The sequence below is a fragment of the Filicampus tigris genome, chromosome 10 (genome assembly GCF_054856515.1).
Source record: "Filicampus tigris isolate MCC_2025a chromosome 10, RoL_Ftig_1.0, whole genome shotgun sequence".
NCBI classification, from domain to species: Eukaryota; Metazoa; Chordata; class Actinopteri; order Syngnathiformes; family Syngnathidae; genus Filicampus; species Filicampus tigris.
The window spans coordinates 2,024,222-2,043,661 of record NC_141226.1 but is presented as its reverse complement, the minus strand read 5'-3'; the positions used below and the strand labels follow the sequence as shown (position 1 = coordinate 2,043,661).

Genomic DNA, 19,440 nt, shown 5'->3' with positions numbered 1-19,440 from the left:
CTTGCGTAGCAATGGACACCCAAACTGCGGTATTCTTGCTGCTGCTGGTGGCTATTTTTTGCGCGATCGTGTCCGGCGACTTGGCTCGGAGCCGCGCCCCCATTGTTTACAGCCGGAATCAGCTGTTAGCACTCCGTGCTAACCTTGCGCCGGCTCCCGGGGCGAGACCCGATATCCCCCGTGAGCTGAGGAGGAAGAGACGGGGATCTCGTGCGAGGGTTAAACGCCGGGAAAGGAGGAGACGATACCATCCCGTCCTCCCGTCTGTTATCATGGGGAATGTTAGAGCTCTCCCCAAAAAGATGGACGAGCTAGCGGCGCTTACCCGGCATGAGAGGGACTTCCGGGAGGCTGGCCTGATGCTATTCACGGAGTCGTGGCTAACAGCGCTAACGCCGAACGCGGTCATAGAATTGGACGGCTTCAAAATCATACGCGCGGACAGGACGCTGGAGAGTGGAAAGAGGAAAGGAGGAGGGCTGGCTGTGTTTGTGAACGATAGATGGTGTAATCCTGGGCACATCATGATTAAGGAGCAGCTTTGCAGCAGGGATATTGAGCTGCTAGCTGTTGGCATGAAGCCATTCTACATCCCGCAAGAGTTTAGTCATGTGATCGCGGTGACCGTCTACGTCCCACCAGCTGCCAGCGGCGACACAGCCTGTGATGTCTTGACTGGAGCAGTGAGCAGGCTACAAACACAGCACCCAAATGCCCTGATACTCATCTCTGGTGACTTTAATCATGCCTCCCCTTCCTCCTCTCTGCATTCATTCACACAGTATGTCACCTGCCACACCAGAGACGATAAAACACTGGACCTTTTCTATGCCAACACCAAGGAGGCATACACATCACTGCCCCTCCCCCCGCTGGGCAAAGCTGATCACAATCTGGTGGCTCTCCAGTCTGTGTACAAACCTCTGGTCCGCAGGCAGCCAGCTGTGACCCGCACGGTTCAGAGACGGTCTGGAGAGGCCGAGGATGCCTTAAAGGACTGCTTCAGCACAACTGTGTGGGAAGTATTCAGCGATGCTCACGGAGAAGACATTAGTAGTCTAACAGACATTGTTACAGACTATATAAATTTCTGCATGGAGAACACCATACCCACCAGGACAGTAAGGTGTTTCTCCAACAACAAACCCTGGATCACACCAGACATAAAAGCTCTCCTGAAGGAGAAGAGGAGGGCTTTTGCGTCAGGCAACATAGAGGAGCGGAAGACTGTGCAGCGCCAGCTGAGGAGGAGGATCAGAGAGGGGAAAAGATCCTACAGGAAGAGGATGGAGGAGCAGCTGCTGCAGAATAATGCCAGGGGAGTCTGGAGGGGCCTGAAGACCATCTCAGGCCACGGACAACCCTGGGGGGGACCTGCAATGGGCAAATGAGCTGAACCTCTTTTTCAATAGGTTCAATCAGATGCCTTCCCCCACTCAGTCTCTCCTGCTGCAGCCTCCACCTACTCCTCCTGCTGGGTGTGTCACCCCACCCCCACCTTTTCTCCACAGTCTCCAGCTCCCAGCTACACCAGATAGCCACCACTCCCTCCTGCCCAGCCTTGGCCTTCACATCATTTCAGGTGAAGAACCAGCTGAAGAAGATGAAGGCGAGGAAGGCAGCGGGTCCAGATGGCATCAGCCTCCAGCTCCTCAAATCCTGCGCAGACCAGCTGTGTGGAATCGTCCAGCACATGTTCAACCTGAGCCTGAAGCTGGGCAGAGTCCCCCAGCTATGGAAAACATTCTGCCTGGTCCCGGTGCCAAAGACCCCCCACCCGAAGGAGCTCAACAGCTTCAGACCAGTGGCGCTGACGTCTCACCTGAGGAAGACCCTGGAGGGACTGGTCCTTGTCCACCTGCGCCCCCTGGTGAGCTCCTCCACACTTCACTCTCCCACCTAGAGAAGGCGAGGAGCACTGTGAGGATCATGTTCTATGATTTCTCCAGTGCTTTCAACACCATCCAGCCCACCCTACTGCGAGCCAAGCTGGAGCGGGCGGGGGTGGCCCACCACCTCACCACATGGATCCAGGACTACCTCACAAACCGGCCACAGTATGTGAGGACACAGGACTGTGTGTCTGACGTGCCCCTCTGTAGCACGGGGGCCCCACAGGGAACTGTCTTGGCTCCCTTCCTGTTCACCCTCTACACCTCGGACTTCAACTACAACACCCCTACCTGTCACCTGCAGAAGTTCTCTGACGACTCTGCGATTGTCGGCCTCATCACAGGCGGGGATGATCGGAAGTACAGAGAACTTACTCAGGGTTTTGTGGACTGGTGCCAGCAGAACCGCCTCCTGATCAATGCAGGGAAATCCAAAGAAATGGTGGTGGATTTCGGTAGGCGCCAGCACTCTTCACCTGCACCACTGAATATCCGGGGAACAGATGTTGGGAGAGTCTCAACTTACAAGTACCTGGGTGTTCATCTGAACAATAAACTGGACTGGAGCGACAACACAGACGCCCTCTATAGGAAGAGTCAGAGCAGACTCTTCCTACTCAGGAGACTGAGGTCTTTTGGGGTTTAGGGGACACTCCTCAGGAACTTTTATGACTCGGTGGTTGCATCGGTCATCTTCCAGGGAGTGGTCACCTGGGCAGGCGGCGTCTCGGCCCGGGACAAGAAGCGGCTTGACAAACTGGTCAGAAGAAGAAACTGGTCTGTCCTGGGCTGCCCCCTGGACTCTGTGGACTCGGTGGGGGGCAGGAGGATGTTGGCCAAGCTGTCATCAATGCTGGACAACCCAGACCACCCCCTCCAGGGCACCCTAACAGCACTCCACAGCTCCTTCAGTGACAGACTGTTACACCCTCGCTGTGCAAAGGAGAGATTCCGCCGTTCCTTCTTGCCTGCTGCTGTCAGACTCTTTAACAAGAACATTGTGTAGGCCCTACAAACTGGCGGACATTAGTGCAATTGTGCAGTCCTGCACCTGAGCTCATATCGTGCAATACCCAATATTCCCCACTACTGTAATAACGTGCAATACACAACATTCCCCACTACTGTTAGTCTAGTTTTATTTTTATCCAATGCTGTTCCTTACATTTCACGACAGCACTGCAGCACTGTCACTTACTTAAAGTATTTTTCCTCTGTACTATGTACAGGCTAAAATGAGTGTTCCTCATAATTTTTATGTAGATTTATGTTGGTGTGTATATACATGTGTATATACACATGTTACTGCGTATATTTACATAGGTTTGATCCTGAATGTTTGCCCTCAATGTTATACATTAATGGCTACATTATGCCACCGTCCCTGTGTGACCTATATCTTTGCTGCTGTAACACTGAAAATTTCCCCACTGTGGGATCAATAAAGGCATTCTTATCTTAACAGAAAAAGTCCTGCCACCCAAATAGGATCCAAACCACTCTAGAGTGCATCCACTAATGCCCACTTGGTGTTGTAAGCGAGTCAAAAGAATACTGTGGTCTACCGTATCAAAAGCTGCAGTCAAATACAACAAAACGAGACATACGTTGTCTCCAGTGTCATTTGCCAGGAGGATGTCATTGAAAACACGTAGCAGGGCTGACTCTGTGCTATGCATCTTTTTATAGCAGTAGCACGCGCTATACCAAGAAGACAAGGCAGGAGTTTGGCCTAAAAGATGTAATGTTTCTGTTGAGATTTATGTGTACTTCTTATTCATTTTGAGAGACTGTGGCCAATGAGGTAAATATTGTGCTATTTTGCTGTCTTTGGTTTTTTTTTTGTGAACCATCCTTATTTTGTGTGCTATTGGGTTTTTTATTGCTCTTTTTCTTAGTTCTGACGGCATTGTTCGTGTGTTGTTTTACCATGTAAAGACGTGGACAACATTAAATGTCTGCTAAAACAAAAGAACAACGTTGAGCCTTGCTTTGAACTCAAAAGGAGTAACAAGCTGTCTTGACTCAATACGTTGACTTTTCCAAAACTATTGTGAAATCGGTGCAAACCGAGTTACAGCGAATAACTGTTCAGTCACACGAGCGTCCTAAACCACTGAAAGGAGCCTCTATCAAGCCCCTTCTAAAAAAAAAGAATGCTGGATCTCTCCTTGTTAGCAAATTATAGACCCATCTCAAACCTTCCCTTCTCATCCAAGACTGTAGAGAAAGTGTCTTTTAATCAACTCAGCAAATTCTTGAACTCAAACGGATTTTTTGATCAATTCCAATAAGGTTTCCAACCTCACCACAGTACAAAAGTACAGGATCAGCACTTAGTAAAGTATTAAATGACATAAGATTGAACACTGACACAAGGAAGGTGTTGGTGCTAGTCTTATCTCAGTGCAGCACTGATCATAATATACAGCTGAACAGGTTGGAAACTTGGGTGGGATTAAATGTAGCAGTCCAGAAATGGACCAGGTCCTACTTGGACGAAAGGAGTTACTTTAGCCCTTTTCAGACCAAACAGCCCAATAAGTTTGAGCTCCTAGTAGCAGGAGTTCCTGGTAGTATGAACTTGTGTGTGGCCCACTAGTTTGCGTTCACACGGAGCAACCTTGGGCAAGGTAGTTTATTCAAATTGGACTGATGATGAAAGTCAGTAGGGGAGGGGAGTAATGTACTACCCCTTCATGCCCATGCAGCTATTATGAAGTTCTAAAATATACCATTGTAAGGGATTTGAAATATTTTTTCTTTGCATGACCTGTTTTTCCTAAATAAAAAAAAAGAACAGATTGTGCTTTGAAAGTTTTTATTTGTTTAAAAAAATAAAACGAGTGATTCTAAAACTAAAATTAATTATTGGTTCTGGCCAATTTTGTCCACTAATTTGCTAATCATCCCCAGAATGCCCAATTGGAAGTCCCTTTCATGCACTCTGCTCTCCTGAATCATCTCTCGCTCCAGTCTGGCACTCTCCTCCGAACTCCAAAGCTTGTGCCTTCTGTTCTCCTCGAGGACATGGAGCTCCTGCCTGCGCATGTCCATTTCCTCCATGAACATGGCCTGGCTTCTTTCCTCCATTCGTTCTAAAGCATCCATGAAGAGGTTCTCTCTGTCTTATTATTAGCAAATTGAATTATTAGCAACAACTGCTATATAATACACAGTTTTGCAAAGTCTGATTTTATTGTTCATTTACTGGGACGGGCAAGAAGGGCAGGAGAGGAACGAGAAGTGCTGCTTCTACTCGTGGATGAAGAGTTCTCACTGGTCTCTTCTGTTACAACATGTTTATCCAATGAGTAACAGCGGCAGAAAGTGTGCCCAACTGATATCAGTTCGTACTGTGCCAGTGTCGACAAATTAACACATGTAGGAGTCCCTCAAGGGTCAGTCATTGAACCCCTTTTGCTCAGTCTGTATATGTTACTTTTGGGTCAGATGCTTCAGAACGCTAATGTTGGCTATCATGGTTATGCAGATGACAGACAGCAATATTCATCAATGTACCCAACTAACATCAGTTCAATTAACATACTGTGCCAGTGTCGACAACAAATTAACACCTGGATGAACCATAACTTCCTTCAGCTCAACTGAAATAAAACAGAAGTAATTGTTTTCGGCATCGAATAAAAGTGGATTACTGTTAGAACTCAACTGGAGTCACTATCTTTAGAATCCAAATACAAAATCCTAAATCTTGCGGTCCTGATAGACTCAGACCTGACTTTCAGAAATCATATCAAATCAATCCTAAAGCAGTCTTTTTCTAGCTGAAAGACATTTCTAGACTGAAGGATTGCATGCTCCAAACAGACTAGGAGAAACTTATCCACGCTTTTACTGTATCTCCAGTAGAGTTGGTTATTGGAACGGTCTTCTAACTGGACTCCCTCAAAAGAGCATCAAACAGCTGCAGCTTATTCAGAACACTGCAGCGCGGGTACTGACCACAACAAAGAGATTAAAACATATTACTCCAGTCCAGGCTTTTGTCATGACTCTGTTTTTTAGATTATATTTGGTGTTGTTCAGAGCTGGGCATAGCCTAACCATCACGAATTTCCCGTCTGCTTATTTAGCCAACCCATGTGGTCCCAGTCGGTCCGAGCCAGCCAAACAGCGCAGAGAACGGACTTAACCGGTACCACGTCACATGCAGGTGCCGCATTCCTGACATGCAGACAAATAACCCTTTGTCCCTTTCTCAACTCTATTTATGAACAATCCATTATGAGACAGGCTCGAAAAATACTGTCTGATCAAACTCACGTTCTTTACCCAGAGTACTAGCTTCTTCCTTCTGGTAGGAGATTTAGAGTTCTTCAGAGCAGGCTGAACTGAAAACAAACATTATTTTATTCTTACATCTTTTAAGATCATGATCATGAATGCAAATATGGGTTGGTGTGTACTGTACTGAAATTGTTTAGTTATTCCGGGACTGTGCTTTTTTATCACCCTTGATGCGGGTGTACCCTGTTAACCTGTTGTGTGATGTGTGTCGCCACTAGGGGTGGGCGGATCGATCCAAATATCGATGTTATCGATACTAAGTAAGTACTTGGATGGGATCGATACTATTGTCCTGGGTGCGATACTTCGCTCAATGCACCGCCCCCCCCTCGGTCAGTGCCTCCTACTACTCTGAGTCTCTGCCTGAGTGAGTGACTCAGGCATATGTTTAGCCCCTCCTTGACAGAGAGGGCGACGGGAGTGTGAGAGAGCGGCCGGAACCTAAAGCAATATCGAGCCAAACGAAGTAGAGCGTGGTGTGGACTTTTTTCTACAACAACAGAAAAGGACAGTGCCAAGTGTGATTTGTGTAATAAAGTGCTCCGCTACTGTGGTAACACCACAAATTTACACAAACATGTGAAAAAAGCTCACCCTACAGAGAGTAAAGAGCTGCAAGCGAAGTTGAGGGAGGAGGAGGAGATGGGAGATCCCCAATCCAGAATACCCCCGCGGAAACAGAGACAACATACTCTGGCAGAGGCTTTTTAGCCAAAAAAATCAACAATAGTTGTTGTCGTAGAAGTATTTTTATTTTTTATAGTGTTAAAGATTTTTACATTGTATTGTTTACTCTATGTAGTCGCTGATGGTGTAGTGGTACACTTGCCTGTCTTGTGTGCAGGCAGTGTGGGATCAGTTCCCACTTGGTGACTGTGTCGGTGTGTATGCCCCCTCAGAGTGTAGTTTGCCTTTCGCCCATACTCAGCTGGGTTAGGCTCCAGCACCGTCCCGCGACCCTGTACAGCATAAGCGGTGTGGGAGATGATGATGATGATGATGATGATGATGTGTACTCTATTTGCACTTTCTGACTGTCAGAAAGACTGGGGGGAACCAAGGTTTTGGTTCTGCTTTGGTACGTTCCTTCTGTGTCCCTTTAACGGTGGGACTTCCTTTTCCTCGCACATTTCCCTTTCCTCTCAACGTCGTTCTTGGTGTGCGTCAATAGATGCAAAGTAGGTACTCTGTCTAAGTGAAATATTACCTAGCTGTTTAGAAGATATGTTAAATATGTTTTATTTTGTGGTTCGCGTGATTTGCGCCATGAGTGTTGCCGCGTTTGTGACGTCGCGAGTTACGAGAATTGGTGATGCTAAAAATAGAACAGTGCTGCGCCAACACAGCGGACACTACCACGACAGCGCGGCGGACAGAATTACAGCCCTCATAGCTGTTTTTGTAATGAAAAGTATTATTGTGTCTCTTTGGGTTTGAGTTCACTTTTATTCAAGCTCTTTCTTATTTCTTTCTGTTTCAGACCACACACACACACAAACACACGTACACACAAATATACTCAGAATGATGCAACCTGACACTAATCAAAGCATTCAAGAACTTCCAATCTCCTATCTTTTGATTCTCTGACCAGAATCAATGGTCCATAATGCCCGCTTCAGCCAGTGTCAATCCTTAAAATTAATGTGGACCACACTACATTAAATTTTGGTCCTTCGAGCCGGATTGAAGCCACGTTAAAGCACTATGGACCCCGCAGCAGCGATGGAAGAGACAGTCAGCAGGCCCCACAGAGAATCTCGTCTACCCCCTCATCTCATGGACTATGAAGTTGGCTATTCAGTACACGGCTCGCACCCTCCAATCACGTCATCCCGCTCCAGCAGCAGAGCCAGAAGTACTTCGAGGAGATCCCAAAGTACTGTAACCAAGTCCAGTTCACACTCAGGGAGACACACAGCTTACTCTGTTGGTTGCTATCCACAAGATGGACTCTCTCCCATCCAAGCTGCAATCCAAGGTCCCATGACTCCAGTACAGAGCTGTCATCGTCCATCGCAATGTTTGCATATCTCTACAGCTTCAGGAAACACAGACTTAATGCACTATGTGCAGCGCCTCTGGCAGCTGGACACACTACCCTCCTGCGAGAAAGCAGTTACAAGGTCTAAGCTTGACCAACAAGCACTCAATCTTCTCCAAGCAGCCACAGTCCGGGTGGACACAGGAGGAACTGCACGTTATGCCATTCCACTCCTCCGCCGCTCACCTCACATTCCACTTCATGCTCCAAAGGAAGCAGCTCTACCAAGTCTTCGCAGCACTGAACGTAGGCTTGCCAAAGACCCATCAAAGGCTGTCACGTATTGCACTGAGATTCAGAAGCTGGAAGCAGAAGGCTATGTAGCGAAGATCACAGAAGAAGAAGCACGCAAGTCTACAGAGTCTTGGTATATCCCCCACCACCTTGTTCACCATAATGGCAAGGACCGTATTGTGTTTAACTGCTCCTTTCAATACAAAGGTCAAGTTCTACACGAACAACTGCTTCCAGGCCCTACATTAGGTCCTACCTTACTGAGGGTGCTCCTGAGGTTTCGCCAGCACAGCGTAGCCATCAGTGGCGACATACGAAGCATGTTTCATCAGGTATGCTTGCTTGCTGCGGACAAAGCCATCATGCGCTTCTTGTGGAGAAACATGCAAAGAGAAGAAGTACCCGAGATCTACGAGTGGCAAGTCCTGCCCTTTGGGACCACCTGCAGCCCATGCTGTGCAATATACGCTCTTCAGCGGCATGTGGGGGACCCCGAAGTCAACCATCCAGGACTTGCTGACGATGTGACCCAAGCATTCTATGTTGACAACTGTCTTTATAGCACGCCTGATCCCGCACATGCCAAGTCCGTTGTGGATGGACTACGCAACCTCCTTGCCGAAGGCGGCTTTGAGATCAGACAGTGGGCAATCTGCCTTCAGTTATTGAACACTTGCCTACCGATGCGAGATCTGTCAGTAGTGAACTGTGGTTGTTCCGTGATAGTGCCGACCTGGATGAGCTCAAGATGGGACTGCAGTGGAACTGTCTCGACGACACCATGAGTTACCGACACCGCTAACCAGAGCCTCTTCAACCCACAATGAGAAACCTGTACAAGACTCTGGCCAGCCAATATGATCCACTGGGCTTCATAATCCCATTTACAACTAAAGCCAAGGTTCTTATCCAAGATCTCTGGAAGCATGATCTGAGCTGGGATTACCCCATAGAACATAGGCATCTTAAAGAGCAGTGGCTTGCCTGGGTTGACGAGCTTCCCAACCTCCTTCAAGTGCAGTTTCCCAGAGCCTACACACCACCAATAATACCTAATAACTCCACAGCTACCAGGCAGCTTCACGTCTTCTGTGATGCCTTGGAGAGGGCATATGGTTCAGTTGCTTACCTGTGAACCACTGACGACCAAGGCATTGCTCCCAAGAAGTGCCTTTCCATGCCTCGTCTTGAACTCACGGAGCATTAACCGGTGCGCAACTCGTCAAGCTGCTTGAGACCGAACTCACCATCCCGATCCACCAAGTTGTCTGCTGGTCCGATTCCACCACTGTACTCCACTGACTGCAATCTGAGTCCTGCCGCTACAAAGTGTTTGTTGGAACTCGGGTAGCGGAAATTCAGACGCTGACCGACTCGGCAATGTTGTATGTATGTATGTTGTATGTATGTTGACTCACCCCATAATCCTGCCGACCACATCACTAGAGGACTAACATTAAAGGAGCTGCTGGGCCATCACCAGTGGAGATTTGGACCCAATTTTTTGTCAAAACCTCCAGACCAGTGGCCAACCATGCCCAACATCGCTGCTGAACTAGATCAAAGTGAGCTCAAGAAGAGTAGCTTTATAGGAGCAATCACAGAGCTCCCTAGTCTCCAGCTAGCCGATCCCAGTCAATTCTCAACCTGGACAGAAATAGTTATGGCTACTGTGCACTCCCGTCATGGGGCGGCTAACTCAGATTCTTCGATCGAAGCTTCAGACTTCACCAGCGCCGAGAGGGCCTTGTTAGTCCATGCTCAAGCTGATTACTTTCCAGCAGAAGTTAAGGCTCTTAAGGTGCTACGTCCACTTCCCTCAGGAAGCAGACTTGGTTCTCTTGCTCCTGAATACGAGCAAGAAACAGGGCTCGTCCGGGTCGGTGGCAGACTTCGACGAGCTACTGACCTTGAAACCGAAAATATCCATCGAATCGTTCTGGATTCGGGGCACTCTCTGACCAAGTTGCTCATTAAAGATTGTGACGAAAGGCTCCATCATCCGGGCACGGAACGCGTTTTGGCAGAGCTGCGACGTCAGTTTTGGATCATAAGAGTGCGTGAGGTGATCCGCAAACATCAGTATAGCTGCCGTGAGTGTCACTTCTGGCGAGCTAAACCCCGAAGTCCAAAAATGGCAGATCTCCCACCTGCACGACTGAGGCTCTACTAACCTCCCTTCTACTCAGTCGGTGTTGACTGTTTTGGCTCGTTTCTCGTGAAGATAGGTCGTCGTCAAGAAAAGAGATGGGGCATTCTATTCAAATGCATGACTACAAGGTGCCTCCACCTGGACATGCTGGAAAGCTTGGACTCTGACGCCTTCTTGCTCTGCCTCCGCCGCTTTATAGCCCGTCGAGGGAAGCCATTTGAGATTCTGTGCGATAATGGCACAAATTTTACTGGTGCTAGTCGCGAACTCACAGAGGCCTTCCGAGCAATGAGCTCTCAACTTCAAGCCCATCTAGCAGAGCAGAAGATTCGGTTCCGATGAAGTCCCCCGGCTGCTCCGCACTTCAGGGGGGGCATGAGAGAGGGAAGTGAAGTCTATTAAAGCTTCCCTGAGAGTCGTCTTGAAAGAGCAAGTCACCCCAAAGCCAGTTCTGCATACCCTACTCACCGAAGTGGAAGGCATCCTGAATGCCAAGCTACTTGGATACGTCTCAGGAGACATATATATATACATATATAAACATATATATCTATATATATATATATATATATATATATATACAAATTCAACTCAAGGGGATCATAACATTTCTAAGCAAAAAGTATCGGTATCGTATCGGTATCGGCCGATACTACCCTGTATTTACTTGGTATCGGATCGATACCAAAATTCACAGTATCGCCCACCCCTAGTCGCCACAGTGTGTATGCTATGCTGCTGATTGTAAACTGCAGGACCAGTTTAGTGTCCATGACAAATTTCCCTTTGGCGACAATAAAGTATCCATCCATCCATTATCCAATTCACTTGCCCTCACAAGGGTCCTGGCCGTGCTGGAGCCTATCCCAGCAGTTTACGGGCAGCAGGGTACAACCTGAATTGGTTGCTAACCAATTGCAGGGCACATGAAGGCAAACATTTGCACTCAGAATCACAATTTAGACAATTTAGAGTGTCCAATTAACCTACCATGTATGTTTTTGAAATGTGGGAGGAAACCGGAGTACCCAGAGAAAGCCCACGCAGGCAATGGGAGAACATGCAAACTCCACGTAGAAAGGCCGGGGCTGAATTCGAACCCACTACCTCTGCATTGTGAGGTGGAGGTGCTAACCATGTTCTCACCATATTCTCCCCACTGTTCCTTGTTGTCTCGTCAGTTTGCTTGTACAGTATTTAGTTCCCTGGTTTCTGTCAGTCTTTGTCGGATCGTTGTCACTGTCATGTCGTTTAGTTTCTCCTCGTGGTGTGTTTTGTTTCCTGGTGTTTCTTTCTTACTTTGAGTTTGGGATTTTTCAAGACTGTTTTAATGCTGGTTTTTTTTTGTTAATAAATAGTCTTGTTCAGTACGCGCTGCTTCTCCTGCCTCCCTGCATTTGGGTCCTCTACCGCCGCAACCCTGACAGCTTTACACTGGCTGTCAGTCAGCTGTAGAATAGATTTTAAAATTCTGCTACTGGTCTGTAAATCACTGAAGGGTTTGGGTCCTGAATACATTAAAGAAATGCTGATTGATATAAGCCTAGTAGGGCTCCGAGATCTGCACCATTGGGTCAATTAATGGAGTTCAGAGTTCAAAGTAAACATGGTGATGCTACATTTAGCTGTTATGCTGCACACAAATGGAATAAGCTGCTAACAGAAGTGAAATTAGCCCTAAGTGTATGTAGCAGACTTAAGATGGACGCTGGTACTCATGAAGATGAACACTCAGGCAAGAGTCAGGAAAATCACCTTTTTATTCTGTGTTGTAGTGAGAGAAAGCATGACACGTTAGCACATGGGTTACAGAGCAATCTCTCCCCGTACAGAAGCTGTTTCAGTTGTTTTTTTTTGTACCCAATGTGCATCTTATACAAAAAAATATATACCAGAAACAGTAAAACAAAACATATAAAGATTCTAATGATATGAAATACACAGTGCTGTTGTAATTAAAGAACTAACACTGGGGTAATACAAAGAATTTCAAACAAAATCATAGTCACTGTTTCACATTATTAACATTTTGTTTCATATGTTGAACCCACAAAAAAAATATATAAACCTCTCAACCAAGGTTTGCGAGAATAAAGATGAGTAGATTTTGCTTTACTACTACCATATTTGCAAAGGTTTATGTGCAACAGAGAACATTGGATTAACAACAAATCATAACGCACCTGTGTTGTAGCGAGAGAAAGGTATGTCACGTTAGCACAAGTTACAGAGCAATCTCTCCCCTGCAGCGAGTGAGAAAGTACACAAATGAGGCAAAATCTTCGACGAATCTTACATAGTTTAGCATCACTTTTACTGAACAAAATCAACTATAAAAGTTATATACAGACTCATAGTAGGTTCAAGCCACATTTCTATGCAGTTTCAAACAGAATAAACAACTTTTACACTTGCGATCTTAAAACAATGGAGAGAGCATTCCAACACGTTTTACCCGTACAGAAGCTGTCTCTGCTTTGCCGGGAAAGCGCACCACACGCAAGTGCCCCTGTGTGTTTCATCAACAAATGCCCCCCTTGCTACAACAGGCAACGCAGAACCAACAAACGTCTACAAAATGTCCAATGTCGGTCAATAATACAGTACACAGAAATGACCCCTACATTTTTTAAACAGAACATGTCGAGTTTTGAGGATGTTCACAAAATTAATTTGGTAAAATATAAAACTAAATAAGGTCACTGATAGTGTAGTGGTACACATGCCTGAGTTGTGTGCGGGCAGCGTGGGATCGATTCCCGCTCAGTGGCGGTGTCTGTGTGTGCCCTGCGACTGGCTGGCGACCAGTTTGGGGTGTAGTCTGCCATTGACGGCTGGGATAGGCTCCAGCAACTACCCGCGACCCTGTATAGGATGAGCGGTTTGGAAGATGACATGACATGACAAAACTAAATATTTACTGGGCTGCATGTAGGCTACTGTAAATGCTTTTTGCTCCAGGTTAAACACTTTGCTTTTTCCCGTGCCTTTGATAAGGCCTTCTAAATATCTTTAAATATTTTTTTAATTTTTGTTATTATAGAAACCTACTCTCATTTCTTTACTATTAAATGTTTTTAAAGTTTTCTGTTAATGTGTTTAAACATTGTCAATATATGATATTTCAGTAATGGTTGTAAGCTACCTTTGTTTTTCTCTGCTTTGCTTCTGAATGTCATAAACATTTGTGTTTTTAAAATCTTTTAAAAGTGTTGTTTTTCCTTGCTTTTGTGAAGCACATTGAGTTGCACTGTGCTACATAAATAAAGCTGCCTTGCCTTTAATTTATTTTCTTTGTTATATTCTCAGAGTTTGCAACATTCGTGAATTCCAGAGGAATCAAGACAGGGCTGCAATGATAGTAAAATCCCCTCCACAAATTAGGGTTCCTCTAGAATCTAGTCTAGATTCTATTGAAATCTTTTCCAATATTTGTAAATAGAACCTCAAGTTCAACTTTCCGTTGTATCATTATTATGGCTTTATTGCTAGTAAGTAGGGGGTCTCTAAGAGGGTCTCTTAAAATTAATATAGTAACCCCTCTCGTGTGGTTTGATATATTTAATGAAACAAACATATTTGAATCCTTGTCTTTTAAAGTTTTCATAATCTTTTTCACCATGTGTGTTTCTTGCAAAAATACACTGTCTCTTCTCTCATTTTTTTAATTCGGTAAGGATTTTGGGTTGTTTAACAGGACTAGGGACTCATTAAAATTTAGTAGAATTAACTTTACCATTTTGTATGAGTCACAAGACGTTCCATTTTTCACAAACAAACTCGCTATATGTATTTTTTTGCTTAGGAAACTGAAACTGCCGTTTTTTTCAATGATATCAATCGGTTTTGGAGCAATCTGTAAATAAATCATTGCTCCTGGAATGCCCCTTTTTCACCACCAATCAATATGCCCCCACGTCTTGGTGTACACATCACTGCCAGAAATGGACACCAAATTTGCTGTGTAGCTAGCCAGTGTGGACAAAGGCATGAAATATACAATAAAGTGGCAGTATTTACTCACATTTTATATATTGTCACTGTTGGACGTCATCCCCCCACCTCCTGACAACTTTTCGGGAAGTATATCTAGAAAGTGCCATCTTGTTTCCAAACACCAAATTTCAAGTAAAAAGGATATGTTAGTGAACATTTACATAAACAAACACACAAGTTGTTTAAAGGTAATGGTTTGGATAGGTAGGAGGGGGCAGGACAAGAGCTTTTTTTTGCCCCTTGTCAAATTTAACACTTTGTACGGAGACTCTTTTCTGTTTACTTTTTTGTGTTATTTGTTTTTGATTGTTCAATATAAAGATAAAATCAAATGTGAATTTTGAGTTTTGTTCTTTATTCCACAGAACAAGGAAATGGGCACTTTCTCACTTCTTGGACATTTTGACTATTCAAGAGCACAAAACATTTGTTCTCAAGCTATTTCTACCACTTTATAATTGATTAATACACTGTAAAATAACAGACGAAGCGGTGACCATAATGGGGAAATGGGCTCATCCTCTGGCTCTGACACCAGTGTGACGTTGCAGTTTTCGATCTAAAATCTGCTATAAAAAAATCATAAGAAAACAAGCCTAAAATTCCTACTAAAGGGTTCTTTATACTCCTGCGGGCAATGTCAGCGCACACGTCACTGCAGCAATGCCGCACACAGTTTGTCTTTATACTTGCACACAACCCACACACATTGTTTTGAAAATGCGTTGCAGTTTCACTCCAAGTCGGAGGCTGTCGCTACGCATGATATTAGCTCGGACACCACAGGGTGGAATTTCCTCTTCCTTTTCTGGACAATTCTGGTCTGCATTTTTACTGCTGAACAACAATCAAAGCAACAGCGACATCAATGGATATCGTGTCTGCTAGAACAAAGGGACCTAGATGACGAAACAATGCATTTATTTTAATGGCTAAATTGATCAGGAAGGTGGCGGAGAGGGTGGTCCGTGCGCGTGTAGGCTTCTTTACACAAACACATATGTGACACAACACCTACGCCACTGCCAACCTAGTTTGCTTCGTAGCAACAACAAGCTGCATGGTGACACCGTAGTGACAAAAAAATTACCCTTAAAGATCCAAGCTGGAGAAAACTACGTCATCGCGTGACATGTGACATAAGAGAATGCGCGCACGCAGCATCAAACGATTACACTTCATGTGTTACAAACATGTTGCAGACATCCTGTGCAGCACAAATCCTCGGTCACGTGATGCAGCAGTTGTCACCCCCACGTACGCGGGAATATAAAGGCCTTAAGTCTGTTTAGAGTGGAGTTTCCCTGCAGAGATCATTTTAAGTCCAGAATGACAAAATAAGTGCCTATTTTGGAGGAACGCGTAAAACACTCTCATAAAGGGGAACATGCATTTAAAAGTGCACAACTGCCGCTGGGTTAAAACACATGACAGTGAATGCAAGTGTCAAGCTAATTTAATGTAACGTGGTAATAAATAAATTGCCAGCAAGCTTATTGCACAAAAAGCATAGGAAGACAAGATTTTGAATTATTTCTTTAAAATATATGGTTGAGGGGTTTGCATGTCCCAATGATCCTAGGCACTCAGTTGTCTGGGGATTTATGCCCCTGGCAGGGTCACCCATGGCAAAAAGATCTTAGTTGAGGAACCAGACCAAACAAATTACGACTCATAGACCTCCTATGATGAATGAAATATTTGGACCTCTATTTCCCTTACCCACATGTGGGTTACCGGGGCCCCCCTCTGGAACCAGGCATGGAGGCGGGGCTTGTTGGCGAGAGCATAGGCCCTATGGGTGCAGGCCCGGCCAGGCACAGCCCGAAGAGGCAACTTGGGTCCCCCTTCCCATGGGCTCACCACCTGTGGGAGGGGCCAAGGAGTTCAGTGCACAGAGCTGCTGCTGCTGGCAGCTGAAGGTGGGGACCTTAGCGGTCTGGTCTTCGACTACAGAAGTTGGCTCTGTGGAATGTCACCTCTTTGGCCAGGAAGGAGCCTGAGCTGGTGTGCAAGGTTGAGAAGTTATGACTAGATTCAGTCAGGCTCACTTCGATACACGGCTTGGGCTCTGGTACCAGTCCTCTCGAGAGGCGTTGGTCTCTCTTCCACTCTGGAGTTGCCCACAGAGAGAGGCGTTGAGCAGATGTGAATATACTTATTGCCTGTACATCAGGGTTCACCCCGGTGGATGAAATGGTCGCCTCCCTCCGCCTTTGGGTGGGTCGGTGATTTGTGACTGTTGTTTGTGCCTATGCACCAAACAATTTGAACACTAATCATTTACTGTATCTTGCATCATAAATGTATATACTGTACATATGCAGTGCATATACACAGTTATTTTGCATCATTATTTTGCTTATTCCTCCAGGTCCCATGGTGGTTCATCATTGGAGGGGTGTCGCATTCCTCGGCGTCATGCCTCAATCCATACCTCAATGGATTCGACCCGATCTAAGCAACTCCTCAGCCAGTGGAAGAATAAAAATGACAAGAGGAAGCTGTCCCTGCAGGTCATAGATGGCATAAAACCAGCTTCCTTGTCTCCTCAAAGAGATGTGCAGGTACACTACCCCTCTGAATCATCTGCCATAGGTTTGGATACAGAGGTCCAGAGTGGAACCAACCTTCTGTCAGCCACTGGCCAGGAAGCTGGAGCCCACATCCCAGCCTCATATATAAAAATAGCTGCAAGCGGTGTTCCTATAGCCAATATAAATCCCCTGACCCAGAATGGAGGAAATGGCTTTGCCGGTGGACCAAGAATGGTTATTCAGTCACGTCCTGGATCCTCTCAACTAGTTCACATTCCTGAAGAGGAAAATTCTACCACCAAGGACCAGGAGAGTGAATCAGAAGACAGCACGTTTGATGTGGTTGGATCTACTAAACAGAAATGGATGAGAGTTGCGGAGAAGACCACTCTCCCCTGCAGACCCCTCAGTGCAGGTGGTCAGCCTCGACTCATGCAGGTGATTGATGTTGATTTTTTTTATTCCTATTAAAACATCTCTAATTATGTGTTACCTCTATCATTATGATTATTTAATTATTAAAATATAGAAACTGTAGAGCTATCACAAATTTGATGATATAGTACTTGATAAATGTTTTTTCCCAGATACCGATACAATAACTTCCTACTTCTCCAAAACCAATACCCATAACTGATCTTATATATATATATATATATATATATATATATATATATATATATATATATATATATATATATATATATATATATATATAAAACGCATACAAATATATATTTTATGCATATAAATATATATATGCATATATATATATATATATATATATATATATATATATATATATATACATATATACATATATATATATATATATATATATATACATATACATATACATATATATATATATATACATATACATATATATATATATATATATACATATATATATGTATGTATATATATATACATATATATATATATATTGTAAAAGAATCCCTTGATTTTTCTGTCCCATTATTTTCTTAAATTTTATTACCCTTAAGGGTGAATAAGAGGATTGATTTTCTTATGCAAATACTTTATTAAAGGGAAGTCAACCCAAACATATATATATATCAAGAATATGCTCTATGCAAGCCCACTAGTTGAAACAAGGCATTGTGATAAATATTACGTTTGTGGAATAAGAGTTAATCCATCTGTTTTTAGCCATCACCGGGGACGGCCATTTTGTCACGTTTGCTGGCTGAAAATGACATCAGAGTTCAGGTAACAACCAATGACAGCTCACCTGTATTCTGAAACTGAGCCATGATTGTCGTTATTTGAGCCCTCAGGGCATCTGTGATGTCATTTTCAGTCGACAGATGTGATAAAATGGCTGACCCCTGAGATGGCTAGATTTTGCTGCTTGACTCATTTTCCACAAAAACAATATTAACCAGAATGCCCTTGTTTTAACTAGGGGGCCTGCATAGAACATATTCTTGATAAAAAATGTATGGGTTGACTTCCCCTTCAATTGAAAAAACAAGCATGGGATTCAAGTCACACTAAAAAAGCCCCTCAGCAATTTTAAACACACACGCACGCACACACATGTGCGTCCGCACACGCACACACAATCATTTACATTGGTGTTGTTCTGACATATAGTTATTACTTCTTGAGGGTGACTTGTTGCTCAAGCGCCGCTTGGTTTTCTGGTCTGTGCTTAAAATTACACTACCTGGATATACGAGAGCAGTAATTTTTACGGATGTCACTTTTATTGCGCTCTGGCAATGACTTCGACTAAAAAGATTATTACTCCCTGCTCGAGTGTCTAATAAAGGTATTTTGTTTATTAAAATTCTGTTGTGGGTATATTTTAATGTAAATTGTGCATATCTGTCAACTTATACGTTTTCCGCATATTTTATACACTTTTTTGATCATTTAAAATTGTGTAACAATTTTTCTACCGGGAAAAAAAAAATTTTTAACTCGTTTTTTGTTAGACCGATCTCGTGTTGCCCATTTCGGCTCCAATACTCTAATAGTCCGTTAGCGATTGCGATGGTAAACTTAACTTCGGTCGACTTTCACGAGCATAGCGTCCGTACAACCCCCCCACCCCCACCGTTGAGCGCTAAACACTGTGTAAGACTCTATATAGAAACGTCCGTTCCGTTTCCCCTACCTCTCCCGCTTAGCGATGAATACTGTGTAAGATTATATATAGATACTTTGTAAAATTATATACAGAAATGTACGGGCAAATTACCACTTTTGTAAGATTCAGCACAGCCCAGGGTTGACAGGTATGAT

The 19,440-nt window shown here is 44.4% G+C and overlaps 1 protein-coding gene across 6 annotated transcripts in view; it reads left to right on the top strand.

Moving 5' to 3' along the window:
* The window catches only part of LOC147140374 (phospholipid phosphatase-related protein type 4-like), a 192,933-nt gene that overhangs the window by 154,771 nt on the left and 18,722 nt on the right, over positions 1-19,440 (top strand). For all 6 annotated transcript variants that reach the window (XM_086042677.1, XM_086042679.1, XM_086042676.1 and 3 more), the window contains one exon: positions 17,004-17,604. In XM_086042677.1, the coding sequence (XP_085898803.1) occupies positions 17,004-17,604 (601 nt within the window). The remainder of the gene's footprint in view (positions 1-17,003; positions 17,605-19,440) is intronic.